The following is a 20,142-nucleotide window of genomic DNA, read 5'->3' as shown; positions in this document are numbered from 1 at the left end:
TCTATCTACAGTTAATAGATTTTTTAGTATACTATTTAAAGTTATATACACAATTTCTCTCATATTGCTTTTTTTATTTCTGGAATGCTTTCCCTGCAGCATCCATCATGAAAAACATATTTATTCTACAAACTATATTCCTATGTCAAATTTTCCTAAATCAACTCAAAAGAATGGCTCACTCTCTCCTGGCCCTCCCCCACTCACAGTTCATGAATTTCTCCATTACATCATCCATTATATTCTGACCTACATTTCATGTCTGATCTACTTTTATTACCACATGATTAAAACAGACTTTAGTATAATCCTTGTTTTATTCATCCTTATATGTGTTGGGGCAGACAGGCTCTCTTTGGACTCCCTACATAACTTCTAGTAAGCAACAGAATCCAAAATATAAATGAAGGCAAAATAATGACTGGTTAACTCTCTCACACAGATAAGCACACTTGTAGTTTAACCAAAGTTGAGATTATTTTAATCATTCAAATACCTGTACTAGGAAGTGGGCCCCATTTTGAAGGAATGCATCATTTCTTAGTGGTAATTTTACAGTGACTTGGGTTTTTTGTTCTGGAAAAATGAGGCTGCTTCTCCTGGATATATTTAAGATGCCATCTTTTGCTCGCAAAGGGTCCACATCTCCAGCAGGAATATAAAGTGCAGAATAAAACATATTCACATCTCCTTTAGTTCCTCCTAGTCTTTTAAAACTCAAGGATAAATATCGTTCACGTGGGCTACTTTCAATCTTCTGGTTTTCCATAGGAAAAAATGTTATTAGGCCATAAACATCATCACTATCCTGAATGTAGAACAAAAGCTGCAGATAAAGGAATAAAATATTAAAGTGCAGAATTCTCACATCTGAGATTACCAAACGGTTTATTTTCTAGGCTATTTTGAATTTTAATATTTACTTATGTATCACATCTAAAAATGATTACTCTCATAGGTAATAGAGTAACAGATGAATCAAAAACACATTTGAAAACTTTGTGGAATTTTTTTAAGAGCAAACTTTTTATTTACAGAGGGACAACCTTCAGCAAGGGAAGTAACCACCATTTCTAAAACCAGTGCTCTTCCTGTCACATCAAACTAAACATAAATGTGCTTTGTGTGGTCAAGTTCTTCAGCTGTTCTATGACACAGAAATATTCCCACAAGTAAAGCATAATGAGAGATCTACCTCTGCTGGTTCGCTCACTTCTGCACCTCCTCGTATTGTATGAGGGAGAATCTTAAGTAGGTAAGCTTCTGCCTCTTCTGGAAGATCATCATCAACCACAGTAAGAGGAATTGATGCCAACATCTGCCCTTGTGCAAAATGGAGAACTCCAGAACTTGGTCTGATATCTGCTGTTACCGGTGAAGGATCACTGCTATTCCGTGTCAATACCCAGTTCACAGAAATATTCCCATGAGTGCCACCATTTCTAACCACTGTAATTTCTTCAAATCTAGAATTAAAAAAATATATATATGGTCATATAATACACTCTATTTCCCTTAAAATGGGCATTTTCAATGTCAAGGTGGCCACCAGACACTGGTAAAAGCAGAATCCAAATCATAAAGAATGACTGTTTTTAATATGAAGGAGTAGATATGTAGATGTGCCCTAGGAAACTACCATAATGTGAATTAACTTGCATATTTAAATATGTGATTTAAATATCACTCCCAAAATAGAAAAAAACAGTGAAACCATGGTCAAGGAAATGACACATACACTTAACAGTTCAGCACTGTGTCCAACACCACAAATATTAAATCTTGGAATAACATATTAAAATAACTGTAGCAATACAACATTTAAAATAAACCCTACCTTGATGTTGTATCTTCGTCAATTATAACTGTCTTTTCAAACAAGATACTGCTGAATGAGAGGACACCATAAGGTTTGTCGTTTGGCTTAATGGTGACTTGTACAACAGAAGGGACTAATAGCACAGCATCTCCCTGTAAGGTATCTTTTAGTAACATAACATGAAATGATTCAGCAATCTCTGGTATGGCATCATCAATTATTTGAAATTTCAGGTGTGATTCATAAATAAAAGGTGGAAAAACAATAGTTGTGTTTGGCTGAAGATCAATGAAGTCTAAATTTTGCTGGGCGTGTGCTGTTGAATTCCCAGTTATAACAACATAATTGATCGAAATTTCATATTCATCAGATCCAATCATATTTCCCTTGTCATCTTTTCCACGAACCACTGGAATTGTGAGTATGTGGTCTTCCTCAGGTACCAAATAAACACTCTGAACGAATCTCACAGGACTGTCATTTTTCTTAATGATGATCTCAACTGAGCTCCTGGAGGTGTTGATTTCAGCTCCTCCTTCTACACTTTTCAGCTGAATCAAAAATATTTCATCATTTTCTGGTACCTGTCAGAGAAATATAAACAGTGGTAAAACATCAATAACCAAAACACCTGCAAAAAAACCAAAGTGTGAAAAGTCCCTCTGTTTCAATGCAATTACATAGAAATAAAAAAATCTTTACCTGAAGGGAGTAGATAAAGAGGCTTGTTCAGTGTCTATTTACTAAAATATTTTCCAAAGGTAAACAACATATTTTAGATAAAGCAATGATAAGAACAAGTAAGCAAGTATCAGTATAATGGCTTTCAACCTTGATCAATCTTTAGATAACTAAAGATCTGACAGCAAAAACTAGTTTCATCAGGTGGGTAGGGTCAGAAGCAGCATTCAAGGTCTGATAATAGATAAGAATCTGGAAAACTACATTAACATCACATACAAATTGTTAGTTTTCAATCATGTCAAATTATTCTTGCTTCTCTCTAAACAGTTTCTATCTCAAGATTTAAACATATGATACCAATCACATGATTTTCAAAATACATATCATGTCTCTCTAGAGAACAAGCTACAAGAGTCACTATTAGGCAAAATGATGACACTGTTAAAATGAAATTTTTTAAAAATAAATAAATAAATAAATAAATTTATTCATTTATGGCTGTGTTGGGTCCTTGTTGCTGTGCGCAGGCTTTCTCTAGTTGCGGCGAGCGGGGGCTACTCTTCATTGCGGTGCATAAGCTTCTCATTGCAGTGGCTTCTCTAGTTGCAGTTCACGGGCTACAGGCGTGCACGGGCTTCAGTAGTTGTGGCTCACAGGCTCTAGAGCACAGGCTCAGTAGTTGTGGCGCATGGGCATAGCTGCTCTGAGGCATGTGGGATCTTCCTGGACCAGGGCTCGAATCCGTGACGCCTGGATTGGCAGGCGGGTTCTTAACCACTACATCACTAGGGAAGTCCCGAAACTTTTTTTTTTTTAACTACACAGAAATCCTAGGACTTATCTCTACTGTGCTATTTGAGTTTTTACTTCATTATAAATGATTGAAAGTGAAAAAATATATAGTTTTACCTCCATCAATAGAAATATAAAAAGTAAAGCTATTTATCTCAAAAAAGAAAATGTAATGATTTGATTGATGATCTTTTCCCCCCAACTTTATTGAGGAATAATCGACAAATATAACTAATATATTTAAGGGGTACAACATGATGATTTGATATACATATACATTGTGATTACAAAGATCAAGATATTAACACATCTATCACCTTACATAGTTAACTCTGTGTGTGTGTGTGTGTGTGTGTGTGTGTGTGTGTGTGTGGAGAGAATACCTAAATCCTACTCTCAGTAACTTTTAAGTATACAATACCATACTATTAACTATAGTCACCATGCTGTATAGTAGATCCTCAGAAGATGATCTTTTAAATTTATAATTAAAATGTATAATTAATCATTGCCCCCAAATTATAACCTGTTAAATGTTCCAGGATCTATAGACAAAAGGTTTTTGTTAGCTTTCACAACCAGATGAATTAAGAGTTATCAATGCTATCTAATATTTCATTTTTTCAAGAGAAATACTTTTTTCTAATAATGTCTTCTAATTCATTTTTCTTCTCTTGTGATTTGGTTTCATGATTTTTTTTGTGGGAAGGTAGAGGGATAAATTCCCAGCTATTCCCTTTTTTTCTGATAATACTACTAAGTAATACTACTAATAATAATACTAAGATTATTTTATTAAAAGTCATGTTTTCTTTTGGTTAGCTCATGGGGGACATCCTTGTACATATTGTTCAAATTCATTCTTTCCTTACCAGTTAAACTAGCTGTGTCATGTATCTCAATCCTTGGTAGCTTCAATGTGAAATTAAAAATAACAAAAGCCTTCCTATGAATGTAAACATTTAAAATATCTAAAAAAAATGAATATCATATGCAACCAAATTTTCTTTGCTTTTATAGTAAAATATTTATGCTGGGTAAGTAGTACCGTACCTGCTCAAAACTGAAATCACGAGCAAAATCAATCATCAAGGTTTACAAAATGCTTAAATGTTTGTATTAAGTGTGGTTGTCAGTTACATGCAAGTTCATCACCTTTTAGATACACAACTTCATGTGAATTAAATAAGATAAATATTAACAAGATATATTCAAAAGAGATATTTATAGCTAAGGCATAATTGGCCATAATACACTAACTTCACATAGGACTATGTTGAATAATTTTAAATCCTGAACATAATTTAATACTTGACATAATATTCTCTAACATGTCTGTAACACAGAGAGAGGCCTTGTCCCTTTTAAGCACTTAACACATCCTACCTCGTCATCGAGAACTGTCAAGTTATAAACTACTGTTCCACTGCCAGGAGGAACAGTGATGTTCCCTTTAACTGGACTTAAATCTTCTTCAGGTGGGTTTGGGCCACCCTCTACCTGCAAGGAAACACAGTGCCATCAATAAACATGAAATATTTCAGAAGAATAAGAAAGCATTATTGTGATATCAGCTGGCATATTTAGTTAAAAATGTTTTGCAAGAGGAATGATACTTTAAAAAAAATTTTTAATAAACAAATATATCCTGGTACTTCCACCAAAAAGAAAAAAAAAAGAATAAGAAGAAGAATGATACTAACCTATATTAAGTCTGCCCTTCTAACTGATAGTCAAGGCCTGTAATATAATTACAGATCTTGAGTATAATTACATTAAACTACATGGTTTCTAAGAGCTTTCTCTTTTTTTCTCAACCGTACTATTAAACCTGACAAAAAACTTATAAGTACTTTTTCTGGAGCGGAATGTATTCACAATTAGTGTACTCTCTTAAGTAACGGAATCAAATACCAGTTCCACCACTGGCAGTGTAACCTTGGACAAGGTATTTAATAACTCTGTCCAGCTTTTTCCTCATCTTTAACATGAGCGTAATAATGTCCACTTTCCAGGCTAGATATGAATATTTAATAAAATCATATTCCTTTTGAAAAGTATTAAGTATTCTGTGTCTAACCCTTTTTTAGGTACTAAGGATACAGCAGTGAACAAGGCAAACTTTCTACCCACCAGGACCTTACATTTAATGAAAAGGAACAAATGGAAGATAAATAAATGTGTGTCCGATGATGGTAAGTACTATGGAGAAAAAATTTTAAAGGGCATGAGGGAGATGGAGTGCTGGGAAGAGTTGCAGTTTACATGCAGCGATAATCAGTGTAAAGCACTTAGAACAGTATACGGCAATATTAAGTGCTCCACAAATGTTAGCTGTAATTATTTCAACATAACAGAAGGCTCAAGAGCTAATAAAATAACTTCAGACATCCATAGAGAGTTGAAAACACTATAACCTGATGATGCCTCATCGTTTCTACAGCCAATTTTCTTCCAAATTCTGGAGTACAACTGCTGTTAACACCATCCATTAAGTATATTTTTTAAAATGGGGAATGTATATGGGGGAAGACTACATATTAAATAATTTTATATAAGCCTAAGGAACCCATGAGCATTTTAAAATTTTATATCCTTGAAAAGATTTATCATAAACGTTCTATGAATTTTATAGAATTAACATTATTGTTCAATTTGTGGTTTATTATTATCCTGTAATCTAAAATGATATGTTGTGTTTCACATAAGCACAGTATATCCAAGAAGCAAGGAAAACAGTTTTATATTAAACATGAAATTTATCAGATGATCAAAGTATTTACTTTTATTTTATTTTCATTAAGAGTCATGCTTATTATACAAAGGACCTTGATTTTAAAAGTACAGCCATCTGGTATGAACTCTGAAGCGTTACCATTTAAAATGATTTCAGAGTAAACTTACCTCAAAAGTCACACTGACCATCCCATAGGTTCCTTTTTCTCTGATGAGAGTAAGAGGCACAGTTTCATTTCTGCCCGGGGGCTCACTCACTGTGATTGAGAAAGGCTATTGGAAGAGCAAAGACCATTAGGTGCTGATCACTCAGAGACAGGAGCTCATGCAAACTGTTACCTTAGAAATCCTAATTTTCCACAGACAAATCAATCTACACTGTGCTCTAAAAATGTGGGGTTTCCTAGCATTCACTAACTGTAGCTAATAACGCTTAAAAGGTTAAAATAATAGTATAAAGGGAACATAAAACTAGTCAGGCAAAAGACGTAGGTTCTTGTCCTGCTTCCAGCAACAAGCAGCTGTTCCGCTGAGGAATCTTAAAGATTATCTCATTGAAAGATGATGAACTCAAATGCTCCCAGGGGCCCAGGAGGTCACAGAAATGAGTTGTGCCTCCAAGCCAGGGCAGCTCATTGGGACTACGGTTCAGCCTTGCTCCCAACCACTGTTCCCTCCTCATTGGTCAGTTAGCCACTGAAAACAGACATCTGCTAATGACTTTTTCAGGACATGATCACTGAGGGGAAGAAAAAGCCAGGACTTCAAATGTTGCACAGTGTTGGCATGGCAGGGTAGAAGAGATGAGTGGGCAGGTACACGCTAGCTAAGGCCGCAGGTGACACTAAGTCTCAGTATCCCCATCCATCAACAGGAATAGGAATGCCTGTCTCAAACAGTTGTGATGAGGTGTCAATAATGCACGTCTAAGTGCTTATCCTAGTACATGTCACACAGTGAGGACCCAGCAAATGTTGGCTATAATTGTTATCATCATCATCGTTACCTTCATCATCGATATAATCATCATGCAGTCTGGAAAACAAAGCCAGCCTATGTAGTAACGACTGTGAGCTCAACAGTTACTTAGTTTAATTTTAATCACACAGGGCAGGTGCCTAGTCAGAGGCTTCCTGGCAGCTCTGAGATCACAACACTCAGGGACCTAGGACAAATGCTAGAGACTAGGACTCACTCCCAGCGGCTAAGATATTTAATTTAATGTCAAAAGAAAGAAGGAAAGAAACCTTTAAACAAGTCAGTATGAGGTGCGGGATGAAAGTTGGGAGTGAGTGTAGAGGAAAAGAAGTAGGGAGAAAAATTAAGCAATTAAGGGAGCCTAGTTCATAATTAACTAAAAATTCCAGATCATTCAAATAGAAGCGATTGATTAATTAATTAATTTTTGTAAATGTTGATATAATGGAAGTTACAAAACGTCTACTACCTTGGCATTATTCACATATCCATTTTAATAAAGATACTGCAACTATAAAGATCATATTTATCTAAAGCTCACCTTGTTTCAAAGATAATTCAAGGTGCTAAGAAAATGACATACAATACACCAACTGAAGTAGCAATCTAAATTGGAAAATAAATAAAAAGCTGGGGAGTGTCACATTACCTTTTAATAATGATAATTAATAACATGATTCAAAAAGACTCCACACCAGGAAGTTTATTGTAGACTAAAACTTACTTGCAATATCCAATTTTACTTGAGATAAATTTTCTTTAATTTCAGAGCTGAAAACAATTTCTCTCAAAGGTGGGGGGGACCTGTGTTGTGTGTTTTTTTCTAAAGAACAAAACCCTCTGAACACAGGACTGGCCAGGGACACAGGAATTTGGTGATAAAGGAGAAAAAAATGAACTGTTGAGCAAAACTGAGGAAGATGACATGGAGTTTTAACCTTCAAGAAATAGTAATTAATAGGAAAATCTCAGGGTAGGGAATAAATATAGAATAACTATATTTAACAGCTATAACATCTGCTATTCAATTGTAAGTTTACTATAGGTTTTTTCAGTGTTCTTTCAATATATTTTTCTTGTCTAGAATCACTCTAAACTTTCAGAGGAGGCTAAGAGACAATGCTTTTTGAAGCGCCAGTTGGGGACATCAAGCACAAGGAACTGTGTTACATCTGCTACAGACTGAATGTTTGTGTCCCCCCAAAATTCATGTTCAAATCCTAACCCCCAAAGTGATGTTATTAGGAGTTGGGGCCTTTGGGAGGGGAGTAGGTCATGAGAGCAGAGCCCTCATGAATGGGATTAGTATGTTTATAAAAGAGACCCCAGAGACCTCTCTTGCCCCTTCCACCACATGAAAACACAGCAGAAAGACAGCTGTCTATGAACCAGGAAGTCAGCCTGCACCAAACACCAAATTTGCTAAAGCCCCGATCTTGGACTTCTCAGCCTCCATAACTGTAATAAATTTCTGTTGTTTTTAAGCCACCCAGTCTATGGTATTTTGTTATAGCAGACCAAACTGACAAGGACAACATGTGAGTTAGAGACCACCAGAGGAGGTAACAAATGAGTCAGGTGAAATGATCAGCAGAAAGAGATTAGGGCAAGAGATGACCACGATCATAGGGGTCCCCTCATTTCACAGAAATCTTAGGTAAAACAAAAGGACAGTCTACAGAATGTGGAATACAGATGGAGTTAGACCAAATTTTATTTATATATCAAAAGACAGGATGATTCTAGGTAGCATAGAAAGTAATCACAAAATTTAACAGACGGTTATCTAAGCAACCACAAGATTCATCAAATTATAACCATAGGGCTTCCCTGGTGGCACAGTGGTTGAGAGTCTGCCTGGCGATGCAGGGGACACGAGTTCATGCCCCGGTCCAGGAAGATCCCACATGCCACGGAGCAGCTGGGCCCGTGAGCCATGGCCACTGAGCCTGCGCGCCCGGAGCCTGTGCTCCGCAACGGGAGAGGCCACGACAGTGAGAGGCCCGCATACCGAAAAAAAAAAAAAAATTATAACCATACCATATTAAATGAAATAATTCCAAATGCATTGTCATTTGACAATATTGTCACAGTAACAGTCCTTGGCCATCCAAGCTTCACATTTGCTGAAGGTTTCTAAAATAAAAGCCCAAAAGTAAATTAAGCAATTAAACATAAGAGGAAAAAAGAGATTATTTTAAAAGGATTTTGGTCTTTATGTAATCATTCAGAATATGAATAAAAATACAAGTATATTTTTAATGCACAGATTAAGAAAATACATTAAAACTAAATCAACGTGGTTAAGTTCTAAACAAGAATTCTTCAAAAGAGTTTTGAAAACCATTAATCACTATTAAAATATAAATTGTTATAAATATAAATAATCACTGGCTAGTAATATATTCTAATTTCATTACCAATATAACAGAGAATTAAGTAACAGTATGAAATTCTATTCATATGTGATTTTTTCTTACACTATAGAAGGTACTGAAACTTAAGAATTAGTTATTCCATAAATCATAGAACCAAATTAAAGCTAAAATATTAAAGCAATTTTTCTAATAAATATGGGAAGAGTTTGCTACATTTCTATTAATATTCAATAGCAGCATAAAGAAATACGAAAAAAGAGAGTCTTACAAAAGTAAAACATGACTGCTTCAAGTGCCATTTTCACAAAAATTTTAATCACACCAACCCAGTCATTCCAAAAAAATTCTCAGTTCACTTCAGAAAAATTAAGTAGAGCAGTGTTAGCCATCACTGCCTCAGCCATAAAGGACAATTAAACCTTAGGCTAGTCAAGCATTTTTCCCAGGGGTGCTCCAAATTTATTCTAAGGCACAGGGACCTCCCACTGCCAAGCCTGCTTTTTGTACCCTTCTCCTTTGAACTCAGAAGTCACGGTCATTCTTTGTGCATCTGGTAGCAGAAGAGGGATAAAAGAGAAAAGGGCCAAAGGGAAGACAAGGTTTTCCTGAGCATCTGTCATGGCAATTCCTAAATAAGCTGAATTAATCCAAAAACTAGCTGTAGAATCTTCTAAACCAGATTGTCTGAGGAATAACCAGACCATGGAATTGCCAAAGAGACTGTCAGTTCTGGCTTCTATGAAAACCACCACCAGGCACTTAAATTGGCTCATCTCTAGAGAAAATGATTTTTAAGCATTGTAAGATTTTTATGAGTTTAAGCTTACTGGGGAAAAAAGGACTTACCTGTAAAATTAGGTGAAAAATAAAAGTTTCATCCGGCTCCGGTAAATCATCATCACATACTGCTATGTACACTGTCCTATTTGTTTCTCCAACAGGTATAAAAGCTGCAGCATATGTGTCAAAAAAGTCACCGGTGTCATCTCCATACAGCTATCAAATGCAAAACACAGTTCTTACATAACACAGTGTCAGGACAAGCAAAATTGATGCTAATTAGAGCAATTAACAGGCAAAACAAACATGAATCATCAAATGACACTGATGTTTATAAACAGGATGTGGAAAAACAAAACGAATATCTAACAACCAAAAAAAATCACCTTAAAAAAAGCATTATAAGAAGAAATGATTCTATATAAAAACATTTGTTTACGCTCTAGAAGGTAAAGGAATCATTAGATTCCTCACAGAAAAGTAATAATTATAAAGGAAAGTAATGATGTGAAATTTTTTTCTCTGCCTCTTGATTGATGTGAAGTGGATTACAGCAAACCTAACAGGGAAGACAAATTGTAGTTAAAACTCTCCCAAAGAAGAGGTGTAAGTAGCCAAAATACATCAGGAAAATCAATTATTTCCCTATCAGTTTTAAAGAAACTACTCTTTCCAAAACTTTAGACCTGAAGTTTTATTTATATTCTCCCACAACACCAATAAGGACCCAATTCTTTTAGCATACCAAGTTATTAGTCATTATAAATTTTTCCTCAAAACTTTTTAAGACCTCATTCTGTAACATCAGCATTGCTAAGATTCTCAAGGGAGCAATAATTATGAAATTATAATGGAGCAACTTCTTGTGCAAATCCAAATGAGATTTCTTCTGCCAAAGAACCCAAAATGAGTAACTTAGCTACTAGAAAAAAAAAAACCATTTAGTATAAACTAAAAATGAAGGATGTCTATAGGGATATTGTAGTCAATTTCTAGTTCTCATTTACAAAATAAAGTTAGTTTTAAATACTTGAAAAATCCAAGTAAGTTGTTAAGGGTGTTGGAAAACTTGTTCTCACACCTTAATATAAAAAGTGACACAAAAAGTGGCACAGTCTCTTTAGAAAGTATTAAATATCAAGAGACACTGATACAAATAAAGAGTAAAACCACAGTAATCCAACCCAAAAAATCATTTAACAATCCAAAATATACAAAAATTGATATGTACGTAAACAGTTTCATCAGAGCAATATTTACAACAGCAAAAATTGGAAGCAACCTCTATGAAAAACTGCTGAGAAATGACTGGGAAATGATGACCCCACCATCAAGAAAAGTTGTGAATACGACAGAGCAACCTGAAAAAATTATTACAATACAATCAAAATTATATGTAAAAAGTTATTAAATATAATATATACTCAAACTAAAAATAAATTCAATAAATATATATACATGTCATAAATTAAAAACTAAAAGCAATGCACCAAATTATAATACTGTGTTTCTTTCATAGATAGTTTTTCTTCTTTGTATCTTTTTACAGTGTGTCCCAATGTGACGATTTAACCTATTGTTTAAAAACTTATTTTGAGGGGCTCCCCTGCTGGCGCATTGGTTGAAAGTCCGCCTGCCGATGCAGGGTACACGGGTTCATGCCCCGGTCCAGGAGGATGCCACATGCCGTGGAGCGGCTGGGCCCATGAGCCATGGCTGCTGAGCCTGCGCATCCGGAGCCTGTGCTCCGCAACGGGAGAGGCCACAACAGCGAGAGGCCCGCGTACCGGAAAAAAAAAAAAAAAAAAAAACTTATTTTTTAAAATAAAAATTCCAAGTAGTTTGGGTCTCAAATATATCAATGTCCTTAGTGGTCATATGACATGATTTTCTGGTTAAACACAAATATATGTACATATAATCTATCTACTAACTAAACTGTGTGCAAGATAGAGCAATAGTTTAACAAATTCCATCTAACTTCTACTTAATATACTTAATTTCTCCCAAAAAAGGAGCTCTCTGACATAAGGGTTTTTTTTAATTGCCATTTCTCTACATTTAAATATTTCATATATTTTCTCTAAGCCACCTGATACTAAGTAATAAATCCAAGCAGAGATAATGAGAATTCAAGTTATTCAAAATAAAATGTTCTTTTACTTAGAAATACTTCTTCATATCTTGGGGGTTTATTTGTTTTAAAATAAACATATGAACATTTTAAAATAATCAGCCTATATCTTTAAAATACTGTATCTTTACTGTCAAATGCACATGCTACCTTAGAGCACTCTATAAACCTCTAACAGATATAAAAGGAATAAATCGTTTATCTGCAAATTGTTTATCATAATGGAACTACTCAAAGAGTTAAAAAATTCTTATCACTGAAACTAAAACATTTCCTATCTACTTCTGTAAAAACAGAACTATTGTCATTTCTTACCGATACAATTGCAGTGACATTTGCTGGGTCTCCTATCCTTTCAATGACAAGACGAATAACTGTTGTACTTGTTTCATTAACTACAAATTCTGTTTGTCCGGCAAACCTTACTTCTGTTTCTCCAAACACAAAAGGGATGAATAAAGCTGAAAGAAGATTTACTAATAAAGATGCAGAGGGCATCCCTACAGGGAAAAAACAAAAAAAGATTTCGTTCACAAAATATATCCAATATATTTTCATTACGTTGCATTACCTACAGATAAGAGTGAAGAGTTAGTAAGCAACTAAGACATAAAAATCCATCAAATATTAAGCCACCCAATGCAGATGTGTGATCACAGAAATAAGTCAAAAATCACAACCCTCTTCGGTACTGTTTACTATCCATAAGTACTTTTTGTTCTTTAATTTACATATTAACATAATAGTTATAACTTGCCTTAAACTTATCTATTAAATTTAGTTTATTAAAAAAATTTGTCCCTCCAGGGCTTCCCTGGTGGCGCAGTGGTTAAGAATCCACCTGCCAACGCAGGGGAGCTGGGTTCAAGCCTTGGTCCGGGAAGATTCCACATGCCACGGAGCAACTAAGCCCGTGTGCCACAACTACTGAGCCTGCGCTCTAGAGCCCGTGCTCTGCAACAAGAGAAGCCACGACAATGAGAAGCCCGCACACCGCAACGAAGTGTGGCCCCGCTCGCCGCAACTAGAGAAAGCCCGCGTGCAGCAACACAGACCCAACACAGCCAAAAATAAAAACAAATTAATTAATTTAAAAAAGAATAATCTTAAAAAAAAAGTCCCTCCAATTTATTCTAAGTAAAACCTAAGCAACAACATGAAAGTTGAGTTAAAGCCCATCTTCTCCCAAATCAAACCGTAAAATACAAGTCAAAACTAAAAATTACCAAATGGATTGATAATCTTAATGGGACATTATTTATTTGATGATTATACAAATATGAGCAAACTTTTGGAACTGTTACATAAAGCAGCTGAAGCTAAAAGTTTATATCTTGTTTATATCTACTTTTCCCATAGTTTTGTCTTGAGAATGTTTTTTAATTTTTTAGTTATTGCAAGGAAATGCTAATCCTTTCAAAGAACACACAAATTTCCAGGACTTAAATTTCTCCCATTTTCCTGGCTAAAATACTAATATCACTTCTTAGAAAATGTCCACGTTGCTTTAAAACTAAGGAAATTTGGCAAAGTGTTTTTCTTTTCCATAACTCTTATAGTTTTCTTAGTACAATGTGTGTGTTTATGAGTCATCAATATTGTTCCTACTTTTAACACTGTGTAATTCAAGTTTTCAAAAGCCTAACAGTGCAGTGGCCTCTCGAAAGAGCTGCTATTTTGTAATGTAGATGTACCTCTAAAAATGTGAACAATTTATCTCACGGATCATTAAGATTCCAAAGGATTATGTGATCAGTCACACGAACATAACAAGTTCATGCGTTTTAAAGAAGAGTTGCATTATGTACTCTATGAGCCAAAATGCTTCCTATTAATCCTTACCTTGGTCAAGAAGTAATAAAATTCTCATGTATCTGGCATTTCCACATGGCGAAACATAGCTTTCTATTTAGGAACTACCACATAAACCAGCCCTTGATATATTTTAGGGTTAAAATGCAATTTTCTCAGTCGAGTATATTCAAACAGTGCAGTCTGGGATTGCCTAATGATGTCTCACATGTTTATGGCTGCAAAATCCATAGACAGGGATGCAGAGTTCAGATAGAGTCCAGGAAACAGACGTAGACCAACAGGGACAGAGATTCTGGAGCACTGAGGCATTTTTTACACCTGTGCCTTCTCTCTTAGAAAGCTGCCATGGGGCTAAGGGACCTGGGAGAAGAAATAAAATAGTTCACCCTCACCAACTGCAAACTCTTCCTCGACTTCTAAGCCAAGAGTGTGTACTGAGAGAGAAGGAAAGAAAAAAGATGAAAGAGAAGGAAAACAGGAAAGCCTAGGTAAGGTGGGAAACTGGGAGCTCTGGGCTAAACCAGAGACAATTGAAGATCTTTTGTGGAATTCTAAAGCCAGGATGATTTTACATCTCACTTATGACAAATAGTGGGAAAGAAAGAAACTAGGGCCAAGAAAGAGAATACAGAATGGAGGGGTGAGGAGGTAGCAACCCAGGCCTTGGATGTGTAAGAAAAAGACAACTTTGGTCTGTTGCAATTTTGAAAGAAAAATCTCAAATCCTTGAACATGAGATGTAATAGAACCATGAGTTGAGAGAAATAAGATGACACCTGAAGTTCTAAGTAAGAAAAAGTGAGACTGAGTTATAGCATGAGAAGGGCAAATCATGTATGACTGGGAACATAAGTTCTCAAAATCTGTCATGCATAACAATCAACTCCAACATTTGTTAAAATGCTGATTTGCAAACCCTGAAATTCTGATCCAGTGAGTTTAGGGTGGGGCCCAGGAATCTGCATTTAACGGACAGCCCTATCGATTCTAATACAACTGATCCTTGAGACACCCTTTGAAATACATTATCCAAGAGTGTGAGAAATTATGAGGGATGTGTCTTGGAGGAGACATGAAATAGATCACATTTGTAGCTTTAAGTTAATTACTGAATTTTTCAATGCAATACGCTTGAACTTACTGCAGACGTCCTCATATATTTTTCTACATATTACTATATAGCATTTTAAGATTCCATATATCCTGAAGAAAAAATGTCATGACCTATAGAACGAAATCATAACAGCAGATGCTTATATAATGTTGTTCTATGTACTTTATACACAATAACACAATTAATCTTCACAACACATCTGTGAAGAAGGTGCTGATATCATTAACCCTATTCTATAGCTCAGGGAACTAAGTCACAGACAGATTAGTTAACACAGGCAGTGTTACTTAGCTAAGTAAGTGGCTACGCAGGATTTGAACCCAGGAGTCTACCTCCAGACACTCTACCCATAACCACACTAGACTGCCTCTTACACATTATTCCTACAAATCACACATCTCTGTCTTTAATAACATGGTAGGTAATTTATGCTACATGTTTCCAAGCTTTCTATTATTTTAAACTCATGCACAATAACCAAAACTACCATAAAACTGCATACTTAATGCATCTCCTAAAGGTCTGCACCTTATTATTCTGATAAACATGAAATTTATTTAACTAAAACTACGGTTCTCTTGACTACGTTAAATATTTAACGTCTTTTAATGTCAGGACCAATGAGCTCAAATGGTGCATTCCTGCAGTCTCCCAGGCAATTAGATCTTGTGGTTAAGTCAGTAAACTCATTTTAAATTGACTCACATCAGTGAGTTTTGAGATTATGCAAAACGAACAAACAAGCATCACTGGAAATGCCTCAAATTCTGTGACATCATTGATAATTGAATTTCCTCTGCTTTCATCTTTTCAACTTGTAAGAAAAGTTGTTGAGGCAAAGTTGGCATTCAATAGAAGTTAGAAGATGAAGAAAAAGCTTTGAAAGTGAAGTTCCCATTAGAAGACAGGCATAATTACACAAATGATGAATAGTTTCTTTTTTAGGGTAACTAGGTACATTTTCCTCTATCATACTAAAAATCTAGTCTTTGGAATTCCCTTTATTAAACTCAGAAAACTAGGCATTAGTAACTGACACAACACATAAATCTTACGTCTATTTCAGGTCACTTTTCTCTTATTAGATTTAATGAATGTTTTACATGACCCACAAGACCACCTATTTTAAACGTCTCTATGAAATGAATTTCAAACCACATATGTTTAAATATCATTATGTGCTTAATTCATATTCTGTCACAATTGTCAAAGAATAATTTTAGCTTCACTGAATCATTCCTCTGCTCTGCAATGGCATGATATTCCAATATTCAAATCCTCTCATTTCCAGCTATCACCCATGTTACCCTCACACCTCCCACTCCTGATCAGCATGATTCAAAAAAAAAAAAATGAAAATTGTTCCTGCCAGTAGATCTCTTATCTCTTAATCAATCTCTTATTGTGTTAAAACAATATGAGATTTAGGTTACTTTCTTATTTCCTGGATTACACTATGAAGTTTGCATAGAGTCCTGATAGCATGCAGACACAAAGTCTCAGGTTCTTGCATATTCAGCCTAACCAACTAGTCACCTAATTCTACAAAAATTACTTCAAAACTAAAATCAGGAATATATTAGAACAGCTCTAACAATGCAAACTGTTTGCTTTCAGAAGAGCAGCTTACAGTTTGGTATAACATCTGTATACTGAGTGCCTACTATACACTGTATAACACCTGTGCTAATCACTGAGGACACAAAGACCCACAAGAGATGGCCCTTGGTTCCAAGATACTCACAGGGGTGGGCAAAGGATTTAGATCGGCCATCAAAGCCAACAAGACACAATTCTGATGAAATAATGCCATTTGCAGCAACATGGAGCCTGGAGATTATCACACAAGTGAAGTAAGACAGAGAAAGACAAATATAATATGATATCGCTTATATGTGTAATCTAAAACACAAACAATGATACAAATGAACTTATTTACAAAACAGAAACAGACTCACAGACTTAGAAAACAAACTTATGGTTACCAAAGGGGAAAGGCTGGGGGAGGCGGGATAAATTAGGAGTTTGGGATTAACATATACACACTGCTACATATAACATAGATAACCAACAAGGACCTAGTTTATAGCACAGGGAACTCTGCTCAATATTTTGTAATAACCTAAATGGGAAAAGAACTTGAAAAAGAATAGATATATGTATATGTATATGTATAAACTGAATCACTTTGCTGTACACCTGAAACTAACACAACCTCGTAAATCAACTATAGTCCAATATAAAATTTAAAAAAAAAATTTTTAAAGACAATTCTGAGACTTTTGCTTAAGCATAAAGATGCAGATTCCCTCTACTGCTGGACTCAGGATCATGTTGATTGGGGCCAGTTTTCTCTGAAGTCTGAAAATGAAGCCAACACAGCCAAAGACAGATCTAAGAGGTGGAGAAGAGCCAAGTCTTGATAATCGAGCTCAGGTTCCTGAATCCAGTTTTACCCTTGCCTTTTCAGTTGCTGAGGCAATAAATTACATTTTCTGCTATAGCCAGCTTGGTTTGGATATTCGGTCACTTCCAGCATCAACATTTATCCATTAAATTCAAACCTGTAATATTGTGAACTCATGTCAGGATACACCAAGTGGAAGATCCCTCCTCCTCCCCTCTCACACTCAACAGCCATGGTCTTTTCTAAACATTTGTGAAAGGACACCACACCAGCTATCTTTCCTGTTCTCATGCAATTATTACCACCATCTACAATATTATCTCCTCCACCTTGAAATGGACAATTACTAGTGAGGAAATTTAGGACACACAGACAAACCAAAAATGCTTTCACAATAGAACAAAGCAGGACAGGAGTATACCACACTGATTCAGCATTCTGAAAAAGTTAATGCCCTTCTTATTGTCCTAAGGAACCCCAATATCATGCTTCTTCAAATTAGCCAGGCATTAATTCCTTTCTCTTGCTTTTTTCCCTTGATGCCTAGCTCTTCTTCCCTTCTAAAAATCTACTGGTATTTGCTAATTTCATTCCTCACTTGTATTACTTAGCACAGAAACATACTAAATTTCATTTATAAAAAAACACCTGCCCCCACAATAAGTTATAATAATCACTGAATTCTAAATTCTGTTTATCTAGGATATTACCTTCCTCCCACCTTGCCTCTTATTAATAGGTACCTCAGGAAAGGTAGCAAGTATACTATATTTTGAATAAATGGGAATAGTCTTCTACTTTAAGTTTCGATAAGTCTGTATAAACAAAATAGAATAAAATATATAAATGAGAATCAGAACCCAATAGACAACAGTGTAAAGAAAAACAGGAGAATTCAACTGATTTTGATGATTTTGAAGTGATCAACTTTCATACATAACCCTTCATCAATGTGAAAGTTAACTTGGTCTTTTTAAGTTTCACAATAAAAACTGTACAACCTCTGTGAATGACAGGAGAAGGTGAAAAGACAAACATTACTAGTGATGAATTGAAGAGATACATTGACCTTTCAGCTTCAGCTGTTGCCTTGTCAATGCCATAGCAAGCATCTTCCCACGGTGTGACCACCAGGTAATTCATACTGAAAATATGATCCTAATGGAGCAAGGTTTTCAAGTTTAGAATTACTTGAATTCTATTACATTTACTAAAGAGCATTCTAAAACTATAGAATTACTCCTGTGGAACAAGAGAAGTTTCATCATTCATATCATCAATTATTCAGCCTCTAAGAATTCTTAATCTGTGTTACTGGTATTTGGCGAGTACTACAAAAAATTAGCCGTTTCCTTCTTCCATACCAAAATAGAATTTAAATGTGCAACTTTCAAAAGCAAAATAATCTAATGTTACAAATTGAGGAAATGCTAAATACTTTTAAATGATAAAGGGAGGGACTTCCCTGGTGGCGCAGTGGTTAAGAATCTGCCCGCCAATGCTGGGGAAAGGGATTCAAGCCCTGGTCCGGGAAGACCCACATGCCGCGGAGCACCTAAGCCCGTGCGCCACAACTACTGAGCCTGTGCTCTAGAGCCCGTGAGCCACAACTACTGAGCCTGCATGCCATAACTAGCCCACACGCCTAGAGCCCGTACTCCGCCACAAGAGAAGCCACCACAATGAGAAACCCGCACACCGCAATGAAGAGTAGCCCCTGCTGGCCGCAACTAGAGAAAGCCCACGCACAGCAAAGAAGACCCAACGCAGCCAAATAAATAAATAAATCTTAAAAAAAAAAATGATAAAGGGAATAGTCTCATAGTTATTCAGACTATAAATGATGTTTCTTACCTTTATTTTTTACTTACTTCGCAATTTTAAGGAATATATTTTTATTCATCTTTAACATACGTAGAGGTGGTACAATATTAAAAAGGAACAAAAATTAAACAATAAAAAGTCAGTCTCCCTCACACCAGCCCCCACCTGCCAAATGCCTCTTCTACCCACAGTCCATTACAGTTATCAATGTCGTCTGTCTCTCATGAGAGAATCTATTATACACGTATTAAAATGTATGTCTAGGGACTTCCCTGGCGGTCCAGTGGTTAAGACCTCACCTTCCAATGCAGGGGATGCAGGTTCAGTCCCTGGTTGGGGAGTTAAGATCCCATATGCCTCCTCGTGGCCAAAAAACCAAAAACATAAAAACAGAAGATATATTGTAACAAATTCAATAAAGACTTTAAAAAAAAAAATGGTCCACATAAAAAAAAAAATGTACGTCTATAGGAGAAAATGCCTGCAATGAATTCTGTTTTCTTCTACATACAGACTACAGGAATCAACACATTTTTTCAAGACAGTGGTTAACAGAGAGGTAAATACTAGGCTTCGATGTAGACATTCATAATGGAAACATATTTATCGTCTCAACTACATCCCCGTCAATATTGTAGATCTCATCAATAAAATGATGGTTTCTGCTGACTTTTACTATAC

General features: G+C 35.6%; 1 protein-coding gene across 1 annotated transcript in view; it reads right to left on the bottom strand.

The window, feature by feature from the left end:
- ADGRV1 (adhesion G protein-coupled receptor V1) overlaps positions 1-20,142 on the bottom strand; it is a gene marked incomplete at its 5' end in the record, with an annotated part of 563,397 nt that overhangs the window by 514,269 nt on the left and 28,986 nt on the right. Inside the window, 10 exons of the mRNA XM_082650308.1 lie at positions 497-826; positions 1,196-1,466; positions 1,838-2,403; positions 4,682-4,795; positions 6,200-6,304; positions 9,050-9,145; positions 10,234-10,383; positions 12,617-12,801; positions 16,975-17,060; positions 18,707-18,795. Of these exons, the coding sequence (XP_082506434.1) occupies positions 497-826; positions 1,196-1,466; positions 1,838-2,403; positions 4,682-4,795; positions 6,200-6,304; positions 9,050-9,145; positions 10,234-10,383; positions 12,617-12,801; positions 16,975-17,060; positions 18,707-18,795 (1,992 nt within the window). The remainder of the gene's footprint in view (positions 1-496; positions 827-1,195; positions 1,467-1,837; positions 2,404-4,681; positions 4,796-6,199; positions 6,305-9,049; positions 9,146-10,233; positions 10,384-12,616; positions 12,802-16,974; positions 17,061-18,706; positions 18,796-20,142) is intronic.

The sequence above is a fragment of the Grampus griseus genome (assembly GCF_964374135.1).
Source record: "Grampus griseus genome assembly, chromosome: 3".
Lineage (NCBI taxonomy): Eukaryota > Metazoa > Chordata > Mammalia > Artiodactyla > Delphinidae > Grampus > Grampus griseus.
Note: the sequence above shows the minus strand (reverse complement) of the source record. Positions and strands in the feature narration are given on the sequence as shown.